Source organism: Tarenaya hassleriana, unplaced genomic scaffold (assembly GCF_000463585.1).
Source record: "Tarenaya hassleriana unplaced genomic scaffold, ASM46358v1 Cleome3, whole genome shotgun sequence".
NCBI classification, from domain to species: domain Eukaryota; kingdom Viridiplantae; phylum Streptophyta; class Magnoliopsida; order Brassicales; family Cleomaceae; genus Tarenaya; species Tarenaya hassleriana.
This window is the reverse complement of record NW_010966177.1, coordinates 6,258,936-6,280,179: the sequence shown is the minus strand read 5'-3', so window position 1 is coordinate 6,280,179 and position 21,244 is coordinate 6,258,936. Positions and strand designations below refer to the sequence as shown.

At 39.2% G+C, this 21,244-nt stretch overlaps 4 protein-coding genes and 1 long non-coding RNA gene across 7 annotated transcripts in view; 3 read left to right on the top strand and 2 right to left on the bottom strand.

The window, feature by feature from the left end:
- Window positions 1–56: 56 nt before the first annotated feature.
- Window positions 57–4,468, bottom strand: LOC104819713 (serine/threonine-protein kinase/endoribonuclease IRE1a). The gene is made up of 7 exons (XM_010549900.2): window positions 4,000–4,468; window positions 3,333–3,573; window positions 1,804–3,212; window positions 1,439–1,611; window positions 931–1,177; window positions 532–835; window positions 57–426 (listed from the first exon to the last, which is right to left on the bottom strand). Exons 1-7 carry the CDS (start codon window positions 4,185–4,187, stop codon window positions 280–282), a joined length of 2,709 nt encoding a protein of 902 aa, XP_010548202.1. The 5' UTR covers window positions 4,188–4,468; the 3' UTR covers window positions 57–279.
- A 98-nt stretch (window positions 4,469–4,566) lies between these two features.
- LOC104819712 (exosome complex exonuclease RRP44 homolog A) lies at window positions 4,567–12,512 on the top strand. Its single transcript, XM_010549899.2, has 24 exons — window positions 4,567–4,716; window positions 4,820–4,951; window positions 5,036–5,193; window positions 5,357–5,412; window positions 5,551–5,673; window positions 5,838–5,968; window positions 6,067–6,307; window positions 6,391–6,547; window positions 6,884–7,124; window positions 7,267–7,423; window positions 7,547–7,615; window positions 7,928–8,053; window positions 8,129–8,181; window positions 8,726–8,832; window positions 9,120–9,174; window positions 9,276–9,375; window positions 9,561–9,672; window positions 10,465–10,585; window positions 10,868–10,927; window positions 11,015–11,120; window positions 11,202–11,297; window positions 11,580–11,661; window positions 11,752–11,817; window positions 12,107–12,512. The coding sequence occupies exons 1-24, from the start codon at window positions 4,663–4,665 to the stop codon at window positions 12,303–12,305; spliced, it is 2,802 nt and encodes a 933-aa protein (XP_010548201.1). The 5' UTR covers window positions 4,567–4,662; the 3' UTR covers window positions 12,306–12,512.
- Window positions 12,513–12,642: 130 nt separating this feature from the next.
- On the bottom strand, window positions 12,643–15,424 carry LOC104819711 (protein PIN-LIKES 5-like). Its single transcript, XM_010549898.2, has 9 exons — window positions 14,844–15,424; window positions 14,643–14,722; window positions 14,411–14,535; window positions 14,084–14,205; window positions 13,710–13,982; window positions 13,504–13,604; window positions 13,347–13,399; window positions 13,064–13,249; window positions 12,643–12,980 (listed from the first exon to the last, which is right to left on the bottom strand). Exons 1-9 carry the CDS (start codon window positions 14,976–14,978, stop codon window positions 12,856–12,858), a joined length of 1,200 nt encoding a protein of 399 aa, XP_010548200.1. The 5' UTR covers window positions 14,979–15,424; the 3' UTR covers window positions 12,643–12,855.
- LOC104819709 lies at window positions 13,864–14,622 on the top strand. Of its 2 annotated transcripts, XR_772845.2 has the most exons (4): window positions 13,864–13,955; window positions 14,053–14,232; window positions 14,399–14,505; window positions 14,600–14,622. It is a non-coding gene; the product is annotated as an uncharacterized LOC104819709 (long non-coding RNA). The 2 variants fall into 2 exon arrangements; XR_772846.1 differs by lacking the exon at window positions 13,864–13,955 and having other exon boundaries at window positions 14,201–14,296.
- A 3,011-nt stretch (window positions 15,425–18,435) lies between the features above and the next one.
- LOC104819708 (MLO-like protein 8) overlaps window positions 18,436–21,244 on the top strand; it is a 4,201-nt gene continuing 1,392 nt past the window's right edge. Inside the window, exons 1-12 of one of the 2 annotated variants that reach the window (XM_010549897.2) lie at window positions 18,436–18,702; window positions 18,810–19,122; window positions 19,295–19,352; window positions 19,524–19,738; window positions 19,845–19,961; window positions 20,101–20,161; window positions 20,273–20,361; window positions 20,491–20,565; window positions 20,680–20,768; window positions 20,872–20,921; window positions 21,012–21,052; window positions 21,148–21,231. In XM_010549897.2, the coding sequence (XP_010548199.1) occupies window positions 18,907–19,122; window positions 19,295–19,352; window positions 19,524–19,738; window positions 19,845–19,961; window positions 20,101–20,161; window positions 20,273–20,361; window positions 20,491–20,565; window positions 20,680–20,768; window positions 20,872–20,921; window positions 21,012–21,052; window positions 21,148–21,231 (1,095 nt within the window). In that variant the 5' untranslated portion in view covers window positions 18,436–18,702; window positions 18,810–18,906. Of the gene's footprint in view, window positions 18,703–18,793; window positions 19,123–19,294; window positions 19,353–19,523; window positions 19,739–19,844; window positions 19,962–20,100; window positions 20,162–20,272; window positions 20,362–20,490; window positions 20,566–20,679; window positions 20,769–20,871; window positions 20,922–21,011; window positions 21,053–21,147; window positions 21,232–21,244 lie in introns of both variants that reach the window. The other variant, XM_010549896.2, reaches the window with a different exon arrangement.

Genomic DNA, 21,244 nt, shown 5'->3' with positions numbered 1-21,244 from the left:
GATTTGGTTCGGAACCAAATTTCCCAACCGAAATGCCGACACTAAATATAAACATATATTGCTAATGGGTGGGTTTCTGAACGCATTCAAAAGCCTTGAGTGAGTTATGTTCCCTGGGAGGGGACAGGCAAACACAATACTCGTGTTCGTGGATTATACAGACAAATCAGTTGAAGCCTCTATGACATATTTACACATGCAAATCTAAGTTACAGTCACAGTTAACATTATTACAGATAACGATAAACAGACAGAGGGCGGGAAGCAACGGTCATCGGATCAGATGATGTTGCGTTTGAAATACTTCCTGAATACTTCTTCTTCCTTGCAATATCCGTACATGACTCCGTACACTTCGATGAGCAGTTTTGGGAACCGAACAGCGAAGTACTCGTTGAATCCTTCTGGGACTTTTCCGACAAGCTCCTGTCCGATCAAACAATGTCACGGAGAATCAGTCTCAGTCCGAAAAAGGGGAAAGGTTCAGGTTAAAAGAGCGAGTGGTGCTTTGTTTTTTTGTAAGAAAGGGACCTGGATTTCTTGGGGAAGTTCTCGGTAATGGTTGAGTTTGTTCCTGATGACTCGGAGCAAGTCACGAATGCTGTCGTACTTGTAACGCCTGTAGCGGCCGATGTTGTCGATGAAGACGGGTTCTAATTTTTCGTCCCATTTTCCGCCTAGAGCCACTGGAGCAGTATTTTCCAATGCTTTTAAAATTTCGGAATCCACCTCTCGGTTTTCCAGCTCTACTCTGTCACTGGCATCCCGAAGGAAAGACAGTCTCATCTCGGAGTTCCAGAACAAAGGATGAAGCAGGACGTCGTTTGAGTTCGGCCTGAGGACAAAAAGGCACACAGAATCTCGCGGTTTGAGCAAAGGGCCGGGTTTTTCTTCAGCGGAGTAGAACTGTCAGATGAGAAATAACCTTACCGTAGTTCAGGGTCTGGGTTCAACAAACGGGAGATGAGGTCCAAAGCTTCTGGGACATGATCCACTAGGAAGAGGTCAACTCTGTTCTTCACAATGTTCACATCTCGTTCCAGATTTTCGCCAAACGGATGCTTACCGCCGGTTATACAGAAAAACAGGACACAGCCTAAGCTAAATGTGTCCACAGCACGCGTTTGACGGGTCTGGAGAAGCTGCTCTGGTGCTTGCCAACCTGAACTCCCAGACCCTGTAATTTTGTAATAGAAAGGAATTCAGAATAATGTTTTGCCATTTTGGAACTTGCTTAGATAGGCCAAATCATCAATTCAGCCCCAGAAGGCCAAAACTTCAGCATCCACAATGTAAATCAACAGATGATGAACTGAGAGATTCCCCGGGCAATTTCCTAACTAATCTAGGGTTCTTAGTCCTTTCACTCTTTCAATAAATCCATCATTGAAAGAATAACAAAACCAGATGTTGATAAACTGAAGAAGCAAAACTTTACCAGTGGCAAGTTGACCCAAAGATGACATATCCCCAGGTAAACGCTTGCTAATGCCCATATCAGAAAGCTTTGCACTCCAAGTCTTCCCTTTAATTATTAACACATTCTGTGGTTTTAAATCTCGATGAATGATTCCCAATTCATGTAAGTGGGCAAGCCCGGAAACTATATCCCTGCAACAAAGCACAAACGATAGTAAAATATGAGACACAAGAAGTAAATCGACAAACAAGGGTACGCTGATTCGGGTTTTGACAAAACCATCTATCCAAGAAAGTGTCCTTCCATGATCCAATGCAAGATATAAACATTTCCCAAACCAAGAATACAACTACTTATGCATAAAGTCCAAAGTCAAAACCAACCTCATTAATTTTAGCATGAGAGGTGATGGGTGGCCGCTCACTTTCCAGAAATCATGCCCTTGAATAAGTCCCTCCAATGAATCCAGTTGGATCTTATACTCAGATATTGCTATATCTCCTGCGGATTGGCCGTTTCCAGAAGCTTTCGTCATGGAGAATTCTGAATAGGCTTTGATCAGATCATCTAGACTGCAAGCACAACGCTCTAGAGAAAGGTAGACAAAATCTTGGTCATACTCCACACCATGCCACCGAATGATGTTTGGGTGTTGGTCGGAGGCAATTAGGTTCTGAATCTCCTTAAAAGCAACCTCATGATGAGATCGAACAAGGCGCTTCACAGCTACTACGCGACCTTCATAGATACCCTCGAACACCACAGTGCCATTACTTCCCTTGGCAATTTCTTTATTCGATACAAACAACTTGCCAATCCTTCGCCCATCAGCTGCACCACTCGGAAGATTATTAAAGCCTAATAACATTTGGTCACCTCCTTCAATTAGCTCAAACCGATCCTGGTAGTTAGCAACAAATGGCCCGTCTTCCTGCTCATTTACAAGACTACTCTTTCCTGATTTTCTGTTCTTCTTCTTCTTGGAGGGCACAACTTTTGCGTAAGAGCCATCGGTAGCCCTCTTTTGTCTGGAAACAAATATTTCAATAGCAGAGCGAAGAAGAAACACAATGCCACCACAAGATACTAGTATTGCTAACCATCTGAAAAGTTTACCAATGACGTTTCTAGGACTTGTTTCCAAATTTTTCACATCCTGCTCCTGTAACCTCCTGGAGTCCTTTGTTCTTGAAGCTGGCAGAGAAATGCTTGCTCTGCTGTCAGCATATCGCTGAGATTTTGACTGCTTGTCAGCTCTGGATTGTTGTGAGGGAAGCTTTTTGGCTTTGTAAACACCGTCAGGCTGCAGAGTAGTTAACATATTCATATGTTGATCAACACGAACCCTGACGAAAAGTTCTGACTTAATCAGGGGACGGACATCAGTTTGTGATCCACATTGCAATGGCATGTAAATCCCAGTAAGAATTTCAGGGCCGAGCTCATCGCCTGAATTGAAAGTAGGATGACATAGCAAATCAGCTCTAAAGTGAGAAACCGTAACATTCCATGAAAGCTTTCCAGTAGTTTTGTCGAAATGCTCTAGTTTGGAATCTGTCCTGGTGATAAGAAGAGGTAGCTCAGCAACATTTTCGGCACCAGTGGGCTTCAACATAGCATTAGTACCATTGTTATCACCCCCAGAAGAATCAGTTGACTTATAAACATGGATTAGCCTCGCAGATCTACCATCAACCAGAAACGCAGTAGTTGTCTTAGACCCTAATGTCAACCCATCATCTGTTACAAGCGGCATCTTTGTAAGCAAGTCCTCCATATTGACATGAACTTTCTGCAATCACATGAGCGAAAACCTGAATAAACACTCCCAAGCTACACAGTGAAGCAAAAAAAAAATCACCATGGAGAGAGTACAAAGGGATATCCGAAGCAGGAAATGTCAAATGCATACCCATCTAGCATAGCGTTCATCAACCATGTTAGCCTCCGACTCATCCAAATACTCTAATACGAAACTGCTACCAATCTCGGGAGCATTGTCTCTGTTGTTTTCCGCAGTCAAAGGAGCCACATAAGAAGATTGAATCGGCCGTCCTGATCCAAAGGACCAGATTACATTCCCCGATTGATGCATCAAGGAAACTTTCCCATCACGATCAACGACGAACTCCGTGTTCGGCTCAACCAGCTCTCTGACAATCAAAAGCCAGATGATATTAGCCATGTAAAGAAGATCAAAACATCATTGATTATACACAGTTATGCAAAATGTCAAATTTCGATCAAATTATGCAGAAAGCTACAGCGAAAACAGCCTGAATTGTAAAAGCCTTGCACAAGGAAACACTATAGAGAGCAAACATAGCCAATCTGGGGAAAAGTGGCAATTTTTTAGAAGCAATCACAAATCTTTCTTTGTTTAGATCACTAAAGACAAAATCTGGGTTGTGTCTCCACATCGTTTCAGATGAAATCAATTCACTAGAACTGAGAAAACTCCCGGACGTTTGTTGAAATTTGTTGATCCAATTTGAACTTTAATCCCTAACCTAGAGCTCGAGTTTTTCACCAGAATCTCAGGACAAAGCAATTGAAACGCGCAAGGTGGAGAAACTTACGGATAGTGCAAGAGCGATCTGCCTGTGGGTCGGCTCGCGGAGACTCGCTGCTGCTCGTTGCGAAAATCCGGCGACGAGATCCGCAACGTCCCACCGCCGCCGCCGCAAGTACATGTCGACGGTGACAGTAGCAGCAGAAGCAACAAGAAGAGACGGCTGAGGAAGCAGCATCTCATCATCCGTAGCATTCCAAAGTGAAACGGATATGGGTACGTCGGGAAAGATCAGCAGTGAACGATGCGAACACGATCGAAGAAGATATTTAAGAATCGGGCATAGGAATCGATCGGTGGAGGTGGCGATTAAGCTAGGTTTTTGGAAGTTTTCCTGTTCGTGAAGTCAAAACTTGGAAGGGAAGATGAAATATACGAAGCTTCGTCCCGAGCCTGCGGTTTTAGGATCTCCTCACCATTTGAGTTTTCTCTTCTCCGCCACTGTTCGACGTCGTGTACGAGCCGAGCCGTTTAACTTTTCCACACATATTTGAGTTTTAAAATCGCGTTTGCGTTTTAGGTTTCCCGATTGAGAGGGTTTAGAACTTTAAATCGTTATGTGCTTTAACTTGTCGCTAACTCAGTCTAGGTTTAGACATTCTGTCCGGTCTCCATTCATTCATCTGATTCTCTCCGACGGTCGGGTAATTCTCTGGAGAAATTTGCAGAGATGTTGCAGAGCAAGGTCTTCAACAAAAAAACCAGAGGAGGGAGAATCCAGAAGGTCTGTTCACAATCTCTCTCTCTCTCTCTCTCTCTCTACGCGTTTTCCCGCCGAGGATGTTCTTCTCTTCGGTGTTGTTCACCTTTGTTTTTTGTCGGGACAGCAAGTGAGAGAGGTGTATCTACGAGATGACATATACTGCGGAGCTTTTGCTTGCAAGTCCTGCGATACTTCAGCTGCTCGCTTGTCTTCCTCTAAGATTATTGTCGTGGATACCAACGTCGTTCTTCACCAAGTAATTTGTCTGATTATCTCGAACGATTGTTTACTTCCCGATTTTGTATTGGTTTGGAGGTATTTATATGTTGTTGTTCCATAGATTGACTTGCTGGAGAATCCGGCCATAGACGACGTTGTTGTTCTGTCCGTGGTGTTGGACGAGGTTAAGAACAAGAACACGTCTGTTTATAACAGAATCAGAGCTCTCTGCAGCAACCCAGCACGGCGATTCTATGTTTTCTCGAATCATGTCCACAAGTAAGAGCTAATTTTTCAGTTAAACTTCTAGATGTCTTAAATTTAGGGACTTTGAAAGGATTAAAGATGAAGGCTATGAAATTAACTTATGAAAGTAACAGTGTTTTAGCTTTTCTTTTCTCTTCTCACCATTTTTTTATCCTTTTATCTGAACTTCCCACAGGGATACTTACGTGCAGGCCATGGAGAAAGAAAGCGCCAATGACCGCAATGATAGAGGTTGTCTTTTTTTTTTGTACATTAACCGTTTTTTTCTTCTTTATTTTTCTTGAGCAGTACAGAAGTTATTTACAGCTTCTATGTTTCTGCTTCTGATACACATCTGTATTGGAACCTGTAAATGTAACTGAATTTCAGCTATCCGGGTTGCTACACAATGGTACCAGAAACATCTAGGCAGTACATCCAAGGTGTTGCTTATAACTAATGACAGAGAAAATAAAAGGAAGGCAGCTGAAGAAGGAATTTCTGCAGAGACAAGTATGTACATCATCTTTATGTGTTTCGTCAAAACTGTTTTATTTTGAACATTACAGATATCAAAGCTTAGTGATTTACTGATTAGTTCTTCGTGCTCATTTGCATGGCAATATTTGGTATTCTATCTCACTTAGGAGCTTGTCACTGATATTGTTATCTCTCAGTTGAGGCGTATGTTAAATCACTGGGGCAACCCGGTTTGCTGGATCTGCTTGTCCAACCATCCAGTGAAGACGTTACCATGGAAGATGTTGATGATTCCAGACCTTCGAAGAGGAAAGTCGTATACCCAGAGGTAATGGATATAAGGATCCCGACTTTTCGTTCTCAAGTTTGAGTAATTAACTGAACAGCTGTTGTCTAATATGTTTCTGTTCTTTTACCCGGCTGCAGCATAAGCCCATGTCTGAGATTACTGCTGGCCTACACCGTGGAATATACCATCAAGGGAAACTTCGCGTCAATCGTTTCAATCCTTTTGAAGCTTATGTTGGAAGCGAGAGCATTGGCGAAGAGATAATTATTTATGGTCGTAGCAACATGAACAGGGCTTTCGACAGTGATATTGTTGCTGTTGAACTCTTGCCTCGAGATCAATGGCAAGAGGAGAAGGCATTATCCATAGTTGATGAAGGTTTTTCTTACTCTTTGTAGCTGTTTGTTGCTTTGATGTGTTTAGCTGCAATCGTTAAGTTTACATGTTGAATTCTGATGTAGATGAGGAAGAGGATGATAATGTTCATCTGGTTCCCAACAGTGCTGATGATGCTCCCAGAACCTCTAATTTGGCACAAGGGACTTCTGGGGATAAAAGTACTGTCCCTGCTCGCCCATCAGGTCGTGTAATTGGTATTATCCGTAGAAATTGGCACTCGTAAGTTGATTTCTAAATCTTCTCTACTTGAATACATACCTATATGCACTGATGATGCATCATATCATCATGTTAATATGAGTGAGGATAAATTCTCCTCAGAAACGTCTGTTTCAGATGATTGCATCTAACAGTCCAGGAATATGTTTAAGTCTATTGATTCCTGTGTGTTTTGGTTGGTGCTATCTGTCTTACTCCTTTTTTTTTCGCTTCTTCCTTAGTGATTTGTTGTTAGCACTGTTGATCATAGGTTTTGTGCAGTAGATAGAGCCTGCTTCTGGGTGTGGCTGTTGAGGTTTATGGATGATACTTCTAAACTTGCTTGATACCATGCAGCTATTGTGGATCTCTTGAGCCAATGTCACTGCCTGCTGGTAGCGGTGGTGTTGCACATGCTTTATTTGTCTCCAAAGATCGTAGAGTTCCAAAGATCAGAATTGTCACACGCCAGCTACAGAATCTTTTAGACAAGAGGATTATAGTGGCAGTTGATTCTTGGGATCGGCAATCTCGGTATCCTTCTGGCCATTATGTACGGACAATTGGGGAAATAGGTGACAGGGAAACTGAAACTGAGGTAGATGCATTAGATTAAGTTATTTTGGTTTTCACATTGGAAGTCATAGGGGCACAGGCAGTGTATGGCTTTCCTTTTCAGGGCGGTGAGTGCCCAAAATATTTGAAAACCATCTCAATACTCTTTGTTGTGAATGTTGCAGGTTGTCTTGATAGAGAATGACGTTGACTACAGGCCATTCTCAGCTCAAGTTTTGGCTTGCTTGCCACCTTTGCCCTGGTCTGTATCTTCTGAAGATCTGGCCAATCCTATCAGGCAAGATTTGCGGCATGTCCGTGTCTTTAGTGTGGACCCTCCTGGTATGTGATCTATATGCCTACTCGTATGATAATTGTGTTTATGGTGTTTATGTGGATGTTTCACTGTATTTCAAATTTTGGAGATGGTCATGTACAAACAGGTTATGCTTTTGGTTTTTACAGGTTGCAAAGATATTGATGATGCACTGCATTGCACATCTCTTCCTAACGGGAACTTTGAAGTTGGAGTCCGTATCTTTTGTTTTAAGGCTATTGGGATCTCATTTAAATATGGTTGAGATTTCAATTTGAATGGCATGCCTAAGAATCAATGAGTTACGTAATCCATGTGCGGTATAAAATTGAAAATCTGCTCCAGTTACCACTTTGCATCGTAGTCTATCGGGATCTCATGATGACCCTGCTAGAAATGCTTTCAATATGATTTGTTTTATCTTCTTTTGTATTCAGAGTTTTCCAAAAAAAATTGGCATGTTTCATCGCTATTATCTCATAGCTGCAAGGACAAATTCCCCGTGCTTATCCTTGACTGTGCTTAATTAGATATTGCTGATGTAACAAATTTTGTTCTCCCTGATACTCCTTTGGACGACGAGGCATCAAAAAGAGGCACATCTGTTTATCTTGTTGAGCGCCGCATTGATATGCTTCCCAAGCCTTTGACAGAAGGTATATATCTTACATTGTTTTTTATAATTTCTGTTGCAATTTCAGAGCAGTCTGAAAATGTGTTTTTGCTTGCAGATGTCTGTTCACTTAGAGCTGATGTGGAGAGGCTCGCATTCTCTGTTATTTGGGTACGTTGTCATTCATTTTTCTATTGTCATTGACTCTTCTAACCTGCAATTTATGTTACATATGTTGACAATCATGGTAACATCTGTTGAATTTATGGCACACTGGTTCAAGTAAATCTGATTCTGAAGGACCACATTATTTCACACACCTTGGCGACTGGATGTATTATAAATTTTATATTAACTAAAGATTAAGGTTATCAGCGATTAGCAGGATAACTTAATTTGGCTCTGTTGACCCAACAAAAAACTTAAACATGGTTCTATCAATTTATTTGAGGTGGCCAAATATCCTGTTCCATGTTCCAATGTACGATCATTTTTTATTTATTCATTCCAGCTATTTTTTGTTGGTTTAAAAATCAAAATAGTTGCATGGTGAATGGTGTTTGCAGCACACTTTTTGTGAATGTGAAAATATCTAGCTTCTTACATCTTCTGAATCACTTCAGCTGATTATGACCTAATTATCTCATTGGCTGGCCTTTGACCTAGCTGTAATCTATTATTCAGATTGTTAATGGAGCATATTTCATTTGTTCAGGAAATGGGCCCTGAAGCTGAGATTATCTCAACGAGATATACAAAGAGTGTCATCAGGTCCGCTGCAGCATTGTCCTATGTTGAAGCTCAGGCTCGGATGGATGATAGGTACATTCTAGTTAACCTTGGGTTAGAGGATGAATTACTTGTTTGTTAAATTTTGTCACTTTGGTAGACTAATTGATTCCTTGTTGTCTCCTGATGTTGATTGTTGATAATAATGTAGCAAGGATCATGAGTTGTTAAGAAATTGTTGTCTTTAGTTGATTAAGCAATGGATAATACAGTTGCTATTGTAGCTATTCTATTGTAACCTATAGTTGTTTTGGAGCTCAACCTTTCTTTAGCCCATAATTGACATAGAAGTGTCATGATTGTTTCCTTGCTTCCTGCAGCCGGTTGACCGACCCCCTGACTACAGATCTGAGAAACATGAACTCTTTGGCAAAGGTTTGAGTCTTCCCTTACATTACCTTCTATTTTTAAAGCCATGGAAATAATACAATCTCGTGTGTTTGAAATTTTACCTGTTATTTCTTCTGAACTTGTAGATTATGAGGCAAAGGCGTATTGACAGGGGAGCCTTGACTCTTGCTTCTGCTGAAGTCAAATTTCAGATCGATACAGAGACTCATGACCCTCTTGACATCGGTATGTTATACGAGGAAAGACTTTGCTTCATTTTGATGAAACATGAATATTATTCTGAAGTCCATATGTTACCTCCCACCCATGTCGTACAGTCGGCACTCGGCAGTCATGATGCATCCAATTTCTTCTTTTGTTTTCCATGTTTTTATAGAACTTTGTTAGGAACAATGGTTTGTTTTGCACAGGCATGTATCAGATTCGAGAAGCAAACCAAATGGTTGAAGAATTTATGCTTGCGGCTAATGTTTCAGTTGCAGAACAAATCCTCAAACATTTCGCTTCTTGTTCACTGTTGAGGTAAGTTCCAGTATTTGCTGAAGGACTTACTGTTTTGCTGTTATTAAATTCTTCTGGATGCAAAGAAAATCAATCCTTGGTGCAAGGACATATGATCATGTATAGATTATCTGTTCATCAAGGATGGCAATTGATTTGTATCTGTTATTCTCACAAAACATGTGTACTTGTTCTGAGACGAAGAATCAATTGACACTGTTTCTTTATCATGAAAACTGGGCTTAAGCGGTGTATGTATGTTTGTGTGTGTGTGTATGTGAATGTGTACTTGTGTGTATGTATGTGAATATGAATATGTATGTGTAGGTGTATGTGTGTGTATGACATGTATGTGAATGTGAATATGTATGGGTATGTGTATGTGAATGTGTATGTGTGTAGGTGTGTGAATATGAATATGTATGTGTACGTGTGTGTATGTATGTGTATGTGAATGTGAAATGTGTATGTGTATGTGTCTAGTGTTTGTATGTATGTGTATATGAATGTGAATGTGAATGTGAATGTGTATCTGTGTTTATATATGTTTGTATATATAATATATAAATTTGTATTTATATATTTTTATTTTTTTTAAATTAAAAAAAAAATAATTGCGAAGGACTAGATGTTGTATAACTTTTTTTCCTCAGATTGTCTGTAAATGTTAAACAGTATGAATGTCATGTGATTCTAAGACGCTATTATTTGGAGTATGTGTTTATCATCTGTGCAGGCTTTATCTGCATTTTCTATTCTTTTATATTATCAAAGTTAATTCTGCCATTTCTGATGTACTGATTCTTCATCCAGGCGTCATCCTATTCCGACAAGAGAGATGCTTGAACCATTGCTGCGTACTGCTGCAGCTGTGGGAATTACCTTAGATGTTTCGTCATCCAAAACTCTGGCCGATTCACTTGACCGTGCGGTGGTAAGTTTCCTTTGCTCTGCATGTTTGGTTTATTTCTTAGCCAACATTTAGCCATTTCTTGTCCATTAAAACTTCGTAGATTTCTTTACTCGATTGCATGGTTTGTTTTCTCATATGCATTACACCTTTTGTACCTTATTTGCTTATAACAAAGTGCTTTTGTCGCTTTTATTGGGTTTCATTAATTTCGATTCTTTTAACTGCCCAAGTCACGAAGTGAGCTCCTTTACTGTACATAGCTTTTTTTTTTATCTTCATTCTTAAAACGGTGATGTTTCTCAGGGTGAGGACCCGTATTTCAATAAGCTGATCAGGATATTGGCAACTAGGTGCATGACTCAGGTAATGTTTTCATGAATAACGGATCCAGCGGATGATAACTTCATGAGAATGCATCATATCTAACATTCTAAGTTTCTGTCTACTCAGGCTGTATACTTCTGTAGTGGGGACCTCACTCCACCAGAATATCATCATTATGGGCTTGCAGCACCTCTCTATACTCACTTTACATCTCCCATTCGAAGATATGCAGGTACATCAATATTTGGTTAGCGGTTGGTTCCTTTGCTTTTTTTGTTAGATGCTATATTCTCACGACTTCTCTACTCTGCAGATGTCATTGTACACAGATTACTTGCTGCTTCATTGGGGATATACAAGCTTCCAACAGTGTTCCAAGACCAACCTCATCTTACTAGCGTTGCTGATAGTAAGAAAACTCGCCACCAAACTACAGTTGACTGGGTGTTGTATTTTTTTTTTCCTTTTTGCCAACATTTTGGAACATAGAGGCATATTCTTTAACCAAAATACATCTATGAGTCTCCTGTCTCGATCTGATTTTTGTTTGGAACTCTGTCTTGTTATGTCAGACGACATGTAGAAATATCTAAAGTTGATTCTTTTGCTTTGAGTCTTAGAGATTTCTTATAATTCTCCTAATCACTCGGCTGCACGTATTTTTGTAATTTAACTCGTATCTTTGCTTCAGATTTGAACTATCGGCATAGGAATGCCCAGATGGCAAGTCGAGGTTCAGTAGAGCTGCATACTCTCATTTACTTCCGAAAGCGGTATGGTTCCCCCTTTTTCATTTGAATCTCTATCAACTGTAAAGGCATGGGCATCAAGTGAGAGAAGTTTCTTTGTGGATTATGTTGCAGACCCACAGATGCAGAGGCGAGAATTGTGAAGATACGATCCAATGGTTTCATAGTGTTTGTTCCTAAGTACGTTTTTCACTCTGTTGATTATCTCATACTTTGATAATATTCTCCAGCATTGATAATAATACTAGGTCCTTCCCTAATTTTCTCGTATTTTTTCCTGTTGACGTTTATTTTCTTGGCATTGCATATCATGCTACTGTCCATTATAATGGTCTAGTCATCTTATCTCCACCTTCAGAAGCTATATCTCAGAACCCGAGAATGCAATCTCTACCCGCTAAAATATACATCGCTTCTGCACTCTGTATTAGCATTTTCTTTACATGTGCTCAACAATTACACTTTGCAGGTACGGTATAGAAGGGCCCGTTTATATAATAGCGAAGGGTGAGAAGGGAGGAGGAGACTGGTACGTAGACGAGCAGCACCAGAAGGTTGTTAAGATGGATGGCAGTTTGTCTTACAGCGTCTTGCAGACTGTGAGGATTCACATGGAGGTAGTGGAGCCGCAGCCTAACCGGCCAAAACTCCAACTAAATCTATTGTAAAACTCTCAACCTTGAGTCTCACTTTCACTTGTGTTTTGTGGTTTGGACATTGTTGGAGTTCTGGTGCTTTACAATTATAGAAGTAGCAAGTTTATGTTTGGTTTTATGCTATTTATTTTCTTCTTCCAGTTTCTGCACTCATTTTCAATGAGTTCAAGACATTGTAACATCGTTTTATATACATCAGTGGACATGATTTTTGGGATTTGCATCACTTTTGATCATGTGATTTTCTTGGATAACTCGTATAGATTTCATGATTGTAAGCAAAACTTCATACAATTCTTTAATCTCCGCAATGGGGGAGAAGAAAATGTAATGTATTGCGACAAAAAGGTACATATGCTTTTTTCTTCTATTATTTGCAACGAGAAATTTCCATCATTTTACTCTTATCCATGACTATTGATAGACCAAAATGGTAGAGGGTTTGGCACTACATGTGCTTAATGTCGCCAAACATATGGGGAGAGAGAAATGGAATCTGTTTATTCACTCTCTGAATAGCAGAGAACCAGAAATTTGTTGTGTTTAGAGAATTGCAGGTTCTCTAGGACAACAAGGAGAGGAAGATTGTTGACCAAATGGTAAGGGCCAGAGCTGCAACTAAGTATGTCCAGAGTAAGAGCACGGAGCACTCATCTTGTCCCACATTGAAGAGTTGTGTCATGGTACCTGTTATCGCCATCCAGTACTCGTTAATAACGTTCTCATGATCTTCTAATGTAACATGAATCAGCTGGTGATCGATGACTGACCGATATTCATGGCAGGTGGGAGCGTAAACTGAAGCATCAAAACATACTGAAACAAAGGATCTGCTGGGAGAAGCCCGAGACTCTCAGCTGTTTTGACAACACATATACCTATAGCCGGGAGAATTACGTATCGAACGCAGATGATCCCAGCTATAACAGGGGGCTTAATGGCCGAAGAACGTAATCCTGGTTGATTCAAACCAGAACAGGTGATAACAATAAAAGGTAAGCTTCTTCTTGTTGACATAGAATGGGAATTTCGGTGGTGTGAGAAGTATTTTACCTTGTACGAGGTTGCCTCCTAGTATAATTGTCATGCCAGGAATTGTGCCATCTCTGCACGCTTAGACCATTTGTCAATTATTAAATGGAGGCATGTTCAACCAGGTAGTACATACAACAACATTGCCAGTTATGAACCAGATGATTGTGGTAACTACCCGAGTATTTTTGCTGTATCTTGGATTACTCGCAAGGGAGCATTGTCCCCAATGATAAGATTTCTGAGCCTCACAACTGCACCGAATACGAAACCAATCATCTGAAAGCAACAAAATTTTCACCTTAAGTAATTGTTCTGTCGTTTGTAGTTAACCGTTAGTTTCAAACTAAAGTTTTGTCTTGCTTTTCTGTTAAATGGACTTACAGCGCCAACTGTGGGCGGTGCAAGGAGCTCCTCCAGAATCTGATGAAGGAACTCTAATCCCTTTCTCCAAAAGCCCTTCTCATCTTTGACAAAGTCTTTTCTCAAACCATTGCTGCCTTCAGGTGAATCAAGGAGGTGGCTTTTGTGATCAGACTCTAAGTCACTATTGGGTGGTTTGAGTGCTGCTTTCTCAGATTCTTCGATGGCTTTGAACATTACAGCCGAACCTTTTATCAGCCGGAATGTGTAAGTCCATATGTAGAAACCTCCTAGCTGTACAAGCAAACATATCAAATTCATTTCTCTTTTTTTCCTCCTTGCCTCGTAATCTTTTTTACAACAGAAAAAAGGGGAAACATTCTCATAGTACATACCGCCATGGAGAAAGATGCATATGAGAGTCCAACAGTTCTGCAAACGCTCCGGTTCCCAAAAGGACTCTTGTCATCGTCGCAGATTGCCGGGACAAGTATGACGGGAAGGTTTCCCATGTTTCCTTAACCACCACGAGAAAACCAGTGAGGTGGACGCGATATTCATCCTAGCCATTAGTGTTCAAATTTTTGTCTCCTTGCTCATGATCAAAGGTTTTTTTTATCCAATATACATGCAAATATAGTGTTTAACATTACCATGTCGTATAAGTTTAACAAAATGAACATCCATGTTTCTTGTTGGTTTTTCTGTAGGGATTTATATACCTGAAGAACAAGCAGCGATGACCAGACCTTCGAGATAAGGTACAGGTTTCAGAAGCTTAACAACAATCCATCCAAGAATTCCTCCTATCAGGAAGGTAAGCCCCATGTTCACTGGCATAAACCACCTATAATATTTTTTTTTTTACCAAGAACACTACCGATCACCTCTCTTTCTCGTCGTTTATTCAGCTACAACGACCCGTGGAAGAGAGGAAAAAAAAAAGATTTTTACCATGACACGATGTCCTCAAGCGTGACCGTCTTTGCGAGATTAGCAAACATGAGGCAAGGCGCAAAGGCTACAAACACTACCTACAGGTTTTTTATTCAATCCAACAATCAAATATAGTGTACACTCAACCATCAGATAAATTCATTCGGAGAACAACCGAAGAATGTATGATGAAAAGGGAAGAGACGGGTTTAGGCGTACCTTGTTCATCGAGTTTCGGGCTTCAACAGTGAGAAGTTTGCAGTAGTCAGACGCCATGAAAGCTCCTCCAAGGCTTATGATCAGAACTTGGATCACTGGCATGGAAGCCACCTCCAACAATGACCAGAACCCCATCCCTTTCTCTTACCTGACTTTTTCTGCAACCTTGAAGACAGAGGAAGAAGAAGAAGAAAAAGAAGAAGAAAGTCGGTTCCCCGGCCAGATCAGCTTGCTACAGCTTGGATTCAATGACCCTTTTGCCTCTGCAGTATCTACCAAGAAAGATCCATGTGAATAGAGCAGGGTACCAAGTACACACGTGCCTTCACAGATATATATACATACATATATTCGTACATATATATATATATGTGACATTAACATGGGAATGGTGTTGAAAGTAAAGGAGAAGACTGAGCAAGTTGCAACTTTGGCTGCTGAGATTTGCGTCTCGAGCTCATGGGACAGCGACCGTTTTTCACTGAAATTGTTAACACTACTGTGATTTGGTCCTAAAGTGGAAGTTGTATTTTGATATTTTTAAAGTAAAGAGAAAAAAAAAAGGGGGGGGGGAGATTTAAACATTTCACTGAAGAGGGATGGTAGCTTTTGGACCTGTGGAAACATGGTTCATGGCATTATGCGTAACAAAACTGAAAATGATTTCAAATTGTGGGGTGTGCACATGCGTTGTCAGAAAGGATGAGGAAACGAGTAGATGCATCCAAGACTTGACACAGTCGGATATGTTAAAAACACACTAACATGATGAGATGATTAATAATGTATATGTATATATGCATATGTATATGTATATGCATGCGGTGGTTTAATGGAGACAGCACGAAAGGAGGAGGCAGACGTCACGTAAAAAAAATACAAGGGATGCCGTTTGAGAGCCAATTCATTATTTTTACTTAGTTTTCCAATCCATGACCAAAAATAAATATTTTTTTATAAAAAAAAAAAGATGGTTTCCCAACGTTCGAGAAACTCAAAGTTCCATATTTTCCTAAGAACATATATATATATATATATATATATATATATATATATATGTATGTATGTATGTATGTATGTAATTGTATGTATGTATGTAATTGTATGTATGTATGTATGTATGTATGTATGTAGAAGATGTTTTTCTCCCGCATTTTGGAAAAAGGATCGATAAAATCTAGATAGAACATAAACAAATCCAGAAATCTAGTGATGAGAGATCGATAGAGACATCTTAAGTTTTTAGTCACACACACAGATATATATATACACACACCTATATATACACATACAAATACACACACACACATACATATATATATATATATGCACACACCTATATATACACATACAAATACACACACACCTAAAAATGAAGAGTTTCAAACAGTTTAAATACCTGAACCATGTAAGAACTTTGGACGATCTCTCTCTCTCTCTCTCTCTCAGAAGCTGTAGACAAAATCAAAGGATATAATTAGAGAGAAAAAAGGAAATACGACAAATAAAAGATTTTAAATGTTTTACGTATTTTATATTTAGCAAAAGGACCCTTATCACTTTTCTCTTTGCCTTTTTAGGGAACTTTGTATATGTCCTATTATATTATATTTTAATAATTTAACCAAATTTACAAATATAGCATATTTTATCATGAATACATTGATAGTAGTAATATTGGCCAAAAAAATGTTCATTTCTGGTTGGAATTGACTTAATTAGAAAATCAAATTTAAAATTATATTTACAAATTTTAATATTTTGTAATGAAATTATTAATAGCCTTTTCCACCGAAATATACGTCCTTTTCTGGATGGAGAGAATAATCATTAACATATATACCAATTTTAGGTTGTATATACCAATTTTGTAATTAAAAAATAATAATTATAAAAAATACTGGTCAATATATATGCATTTCAGGATTCGGGTCAGAATTTTAGCGGTTCGGTTCGGAAACGATTTATTCGGTATTCCAAAATTTGTACCAAATTAGTACCGTATATTATTCGGTCCGATTCAGTTTTGGTACGGTTCGTTTTCATTTTAAAAAAAAAATCAAGATTTTCTTAAGAAAATTTCGGTTCGATTTTGTTTGGTTCGGGTCCGAAAAATTCGGTTTTATAAAAATCATACCGGTTGAGAATTTTGAACGGTAAGATTCGAAAAAAAATATCAAAATTTTCGGTTCGATACCATTCCGTTTCTCGCCTACCCCTAGTATATATATTCTTCAGTGAACATTGATTATCCAACTCATGGCTTGAACGCAAACGCAGCCCCTGCGTTTGGCGTTTCCCTGATACGACCTGCATTTGCGTTTGTAGGTGCAAATTCGAGGAAAAAGATTTGATTGAAATCTTTTTAAACTTAAAACTTTGTTTGGATATGATTTTTTTTAAAAATATATTAGTGGAAGAATCCAAAGTGAATATAAAACGAACACCTTTCTAAAAAATCAATATTTTTATTTAAAAAAATGGATTTGAATTTGAATATAACTGAAAATAGATGTAAAAAACCATGTAGTTTTTTACAAAATTTTAAAAAAAATATAACGCGAAAATAACAAAACCCTGTACCAGGTGTTAATTTTATTCATTTGTTCATGATGTTGATTCGACCCCACCGTTGGCGGTGTATTTTCATTTGTCGATATATTTCCATAATAAAATTAAACAATTCGGTCGTGTGATTATTTTTTGGTTATTCATAAAATTAATCATTTCAAAATTGTAGTAAATCATGTCTCTCTAAGACCATTGAGCCCAATTTCAGGCCCATTGCGATGATTAGAAGCCCATAATTCCCTACATGCTCTTAATAGTGAATCTATTCGGACATATGTGGGATTTTATATAGTGAAATCGTTCGTTTTTTATATATAATATATATATATATATATATATATATCCAAACAATCGTGATATATATGCGTGTGCATGTATGTATGTATGTACGTATGTATGTATATGTATATATAAAAATATGTGTGTGTGTATATATACATTTGTAATTTTTTAAAAAAATTTAATTTACTCGTGAGACGTGATGATCAACTTTCCAATTTTCAACCTGAATCTCATTCTATCGGTTTGTAAACTAGGTTGCCGATCAATTGGTATTTTGTTACAATTTCTAATATTAAAATATTCATTTAGAAATGCACACAAATTTATTTTTTTGTTAGATTTTAAAACCTGATTATAGTCTGTGATACAAGTGAAATAATTTATTTGAATTTGCTATAATAATAATAGGAGAAAATTCTAAAAAAATATCAGAATTTATCAATTTTCACAAAATAAAGACTGAATTTTGTTTTTTTATCAAATAAAACTTCAATTTAATTTTTGAGTTATAAATAAACGAAATTGGGATTTTATTAAATAAAAAATAAAGTTTAGATTTTGTTTTGCGAAAATTGAGATTTGCCTGCTAAGAATAATAAATTTGGCCAGCGAGTTAGTACCATTTATGCAATATTCCAAAACAGTGAATAAGTGGAAAATCAAACCATTTTATTATTTAATGCTATCAGAAGAAAAGAAAAAACTATTGACTTTTGAAGTAAGATACGCTGATTGCCACGCTGACTCTCTGCAACTTCTGTCCGAAAAGAAAAAAAGTACGCTTTCGATTTTTTTTTTCTCAAGAATTTGACAGATTCGAGTTGTCGGGCCAATCAGCGTATCTCTTCTCCTCCTCCTCCTCCTCTCACGCGCTTCATTTAAACCCCTATATCTCTCTCCCCCGCGTCAAAATCTACACCTCCTTTGAATGGGAATCTGTCAATTCTTCTGGCAATAGATTCCGATTCACAATCCGCCATTTCACACAGCGGAATTCGCTGCGACGGTGAGTGGTTTTATTGGGTTCTTCTTCAAGTTGATAAGGGTTTTAGTATTTTTGCGGCCGCGTGGAGCGTAAAACCGTGTGCTTCCGACAGTTTTCTGTGAACGTAGATTTTCAGACGGATCGGAAGCTTCTGTTCGCTTTCGTTTGATGTAACAAGTGAAGACGTACGGGACCCACTTCTGTTCGAGAATCTCTCTGAGAAAAATGGGAAGTGACGGTTCGTTACGGTTGCTTCGCCTCGGCCTGTGGTGGTGGTGGTGGTGGTTTCTCGCCGGAGAAACGGCGGTTGCGGCGGAAAAGACAAGTGACAGCGGAGAGAGAGAGCTCTACCAGACGCCGACATGGGCTGTCGCCGCCGTCTGTACTTTCTTCATCGTCGTCTCTGTTCTTCTGGAAAAAGTTCTTCACAAAGTCGGGACGGTAAAATTAAAGCTTTATTCGATGGAACTTTTTCTGTTCTGTGTTTGTAGTTTTCCGACCTTTAATGGAGATGGGTTCTGTCTGGTACGATGAAAGAAACCGTCTTTCTGCTTCGGTTTGTGTTCCCTGATCATTGGGATTTGTGTCTTAACGTGATCTGATTTCAATCCAGGTCTTTTGGGAACGACGCAAGAAAGCTCTTCTCGAGGCCCTGGAGAAGGTCAAATCTGGTAAAAAAAAAGTCGCAAATCTTTTGTATGGATTCCCAGAGATCATCAATAAGATTCGCGTAAAGTTTCAAGATTTAGTCAATGTAATGACAAGTCTTGTCCGAAATCACCACTTAGATTCTGAGTTTGAACATTAAATGCGGAATCTCTGTTTCCATTGCGTTGTTTCAGAACTGATGATTCTGGGATTCATATCATTGCTCATCACATTTGGGCAAAACCCCATTCTGAAGATATGTATCCCTTCAAAAGTTGCCCGTACAATGCTCCCATGCCGCTGGAAGAACGAGGACGACCACGAAGAAGAAAGTCGTCGAAAACTACTGTGGTATGATCACAGGTTTCTGTCAGGAGCTGGAGGATCCTCAATAAGATGTCCTGATGAGGTGAATTTTCACGTCTCAATCCCCATATCTCTCACTCTCTTTCCACTGGTTTCGACGAAAATCGGAACAGAAAAACGACGGGATTATTATGTTATATATGTTTCAGGATCATGAACATCTAATATCGGCCGAGGCCCTGCACCAGCTGCACCTCCTCATATTCTTCTTAGCAGTCTTTCATGTCCTTTACAGCTTCCTAACCATGATGCTCGGGAGGTTAAAGGTTTGCAGAATTATGTTCTTCTTTTTTCAGCTCTGAAACAATGATTATTTCAAGTTTCAGATCCATTTTTCCATCATCTATTCCTTAGGATCAGAGTTTTTTCTTTTTCATAATCAGAGGAAAAACGGGTTGTTTGCAGATTCGCGGCTGGAAACACTGGGAGCAAGAGGTGTCATCTGGCAACTACGAGTTTTCAGTCGGTACTTTAACCGATTCCTCTGAAGCTTTCCCCCCATCTAAACCCGAGTTTTCAGTATCTTTTCTTTGGTCTGTTGTGGAACTGATTTTACTTTTGTTGTCGTTTCTTACAGATCCTTCCAGGTTCAGACTAACCCATGAGACGTCTTTCGTTAGAGCACACGCCAGTTTCTGGACGAGGATCCCGTTCTTTTTCTACGTCGTAAGAAACGCAACCGTTCCTTTTACTCTCTTTTCCGGGTCAGATAACCCGTCACATGTTCAAAGAAAGGGTAAAAAAACCGTATCCCCGGCTGAATCTTAACCTGTGCAAATACCATATTCTCTTCAGGGATGCTTCTTCAGACAGTTTTTCAGATCTGTCAGGAAAACCGACTACTTGACGCTGAGGAACGGGTTCATTTCTGTAAGTCTTATCCTTTTCCTAACGTCATGGCCATAGTCGATTTCAGTCCAGAGATATCAGATCTCTTACCATTCTTGTCCTGTTTCTGAAAATGTCTGTTCTGATTTTTTGTAGGCTCATCTAGCACCAGGAAGTCAGTTTAACTTCCAAAAGTACATAAAGAGATCCTTAGAGGATGACTTCAAGTTGGTGGTCGGAGTGAGGTATCTATATATATGTATATACACTTAACCGTACATTCTGCAAGTACGCTTCTTCATAATGCTTTACTCGTCATTTGACCCGATATTTTCGTCTTTTCTGCAGTCCCGTTCACTGGGCATCGTTCGTTATATATCTCTTCCTAAACGTTCACGGTAAGTGCCATGTTTTTCCCGTCCATTTCTTGAGCTTTGAAGCTTCCTGATCGAGAACTGTCTGCTTTGTGTCATAATCTTTCTGTTCAGACTGGAACATATTGTACTTTGGTGCGGCACTTCCAGTGATCGTAAGGCTTCTTTTCTTATCTGTGAATCTTCTGATTGCCGGATAAAAATGGCAGTCAGGTTTCTTATTCTTATCATCCGATCCATCTGGTTTCAGATCATCTTAGCGGTGGGGACAAAGCTTCAGGCAATTCTGACAAAGATGGCTCTCGAAATCACCGACAGACACTCAGTTGTCCAAGGAATGCCGCTTG

Excerpts from the sequence above, each read along its gene's own strand:
- LOC104819713 (XM_010549900.2), bottom strand. The coding sequence starts at position 4,187 with ATGCTACGGATGATGAGATGCTGCTTCCTCAGCCGTCTCTTCTTGTTG. Across the intron at positions 1,612-1,803 it reads CTCATGCTAAAATTAATGAG|GGATATAGTTTCCGGGCTTG; the intron begins GTTGGTTTTGAC and ends GCTTTGTTGCAG. Across the intron at positions 1,178-1,438 it reads TTTGGGTCAACTTGCCACTG|GGTCTGGGAGTTCAGGTTGG; the intron begins GTAAAGTTTTGC and ends ACAAAATTACAG.
- LOC104819712 (XM_010549899.2), top strand. The coding sequence starts at position 4,663 with ATGTTGCAGAGCAAGGTCTTCAACAAAAAAACCAGAGGAGGGAGAATC. Across the intron at positions 7,616-7,927 it reads GAACTTTGAAGTTGGAGTCC|ATATTGCTGATGTAACAAAT; the intron begins GTATCTTTTGTT and ends GTGCTTAATTAG. Across the intron at positions 11,298-11,579 it reads TCTTACTAGCGTTGCTGATA|ATTTGAACTATCGGCATAGG; the intron begins GTAAGAAAACTC and ends TCTTTGCTTCAG.
- LOC104819711 (XM_010549898.2), bottom strand. The coding sequence starts at position 14,978 with ATGGGGTTCTGGTCATTGTTGGAGGTGGCTTCCATGCCAGTGATCCAA. Across the intron at positions 13,250-13,346 it reads AGGAGGCAACCTCGTACAAG|GATTACGTTCTTCGGCCATT; the intron begins GTAAAATACTTC and ends TGAATCAACCAG. Across the intron at positions 12,981-13,063 it reads CCCACCTGCCATGAATATCG|GTACCATGACACAACTCTTC; the intron begins GTCAGTCATCGA and ends TGGCGATAACAG.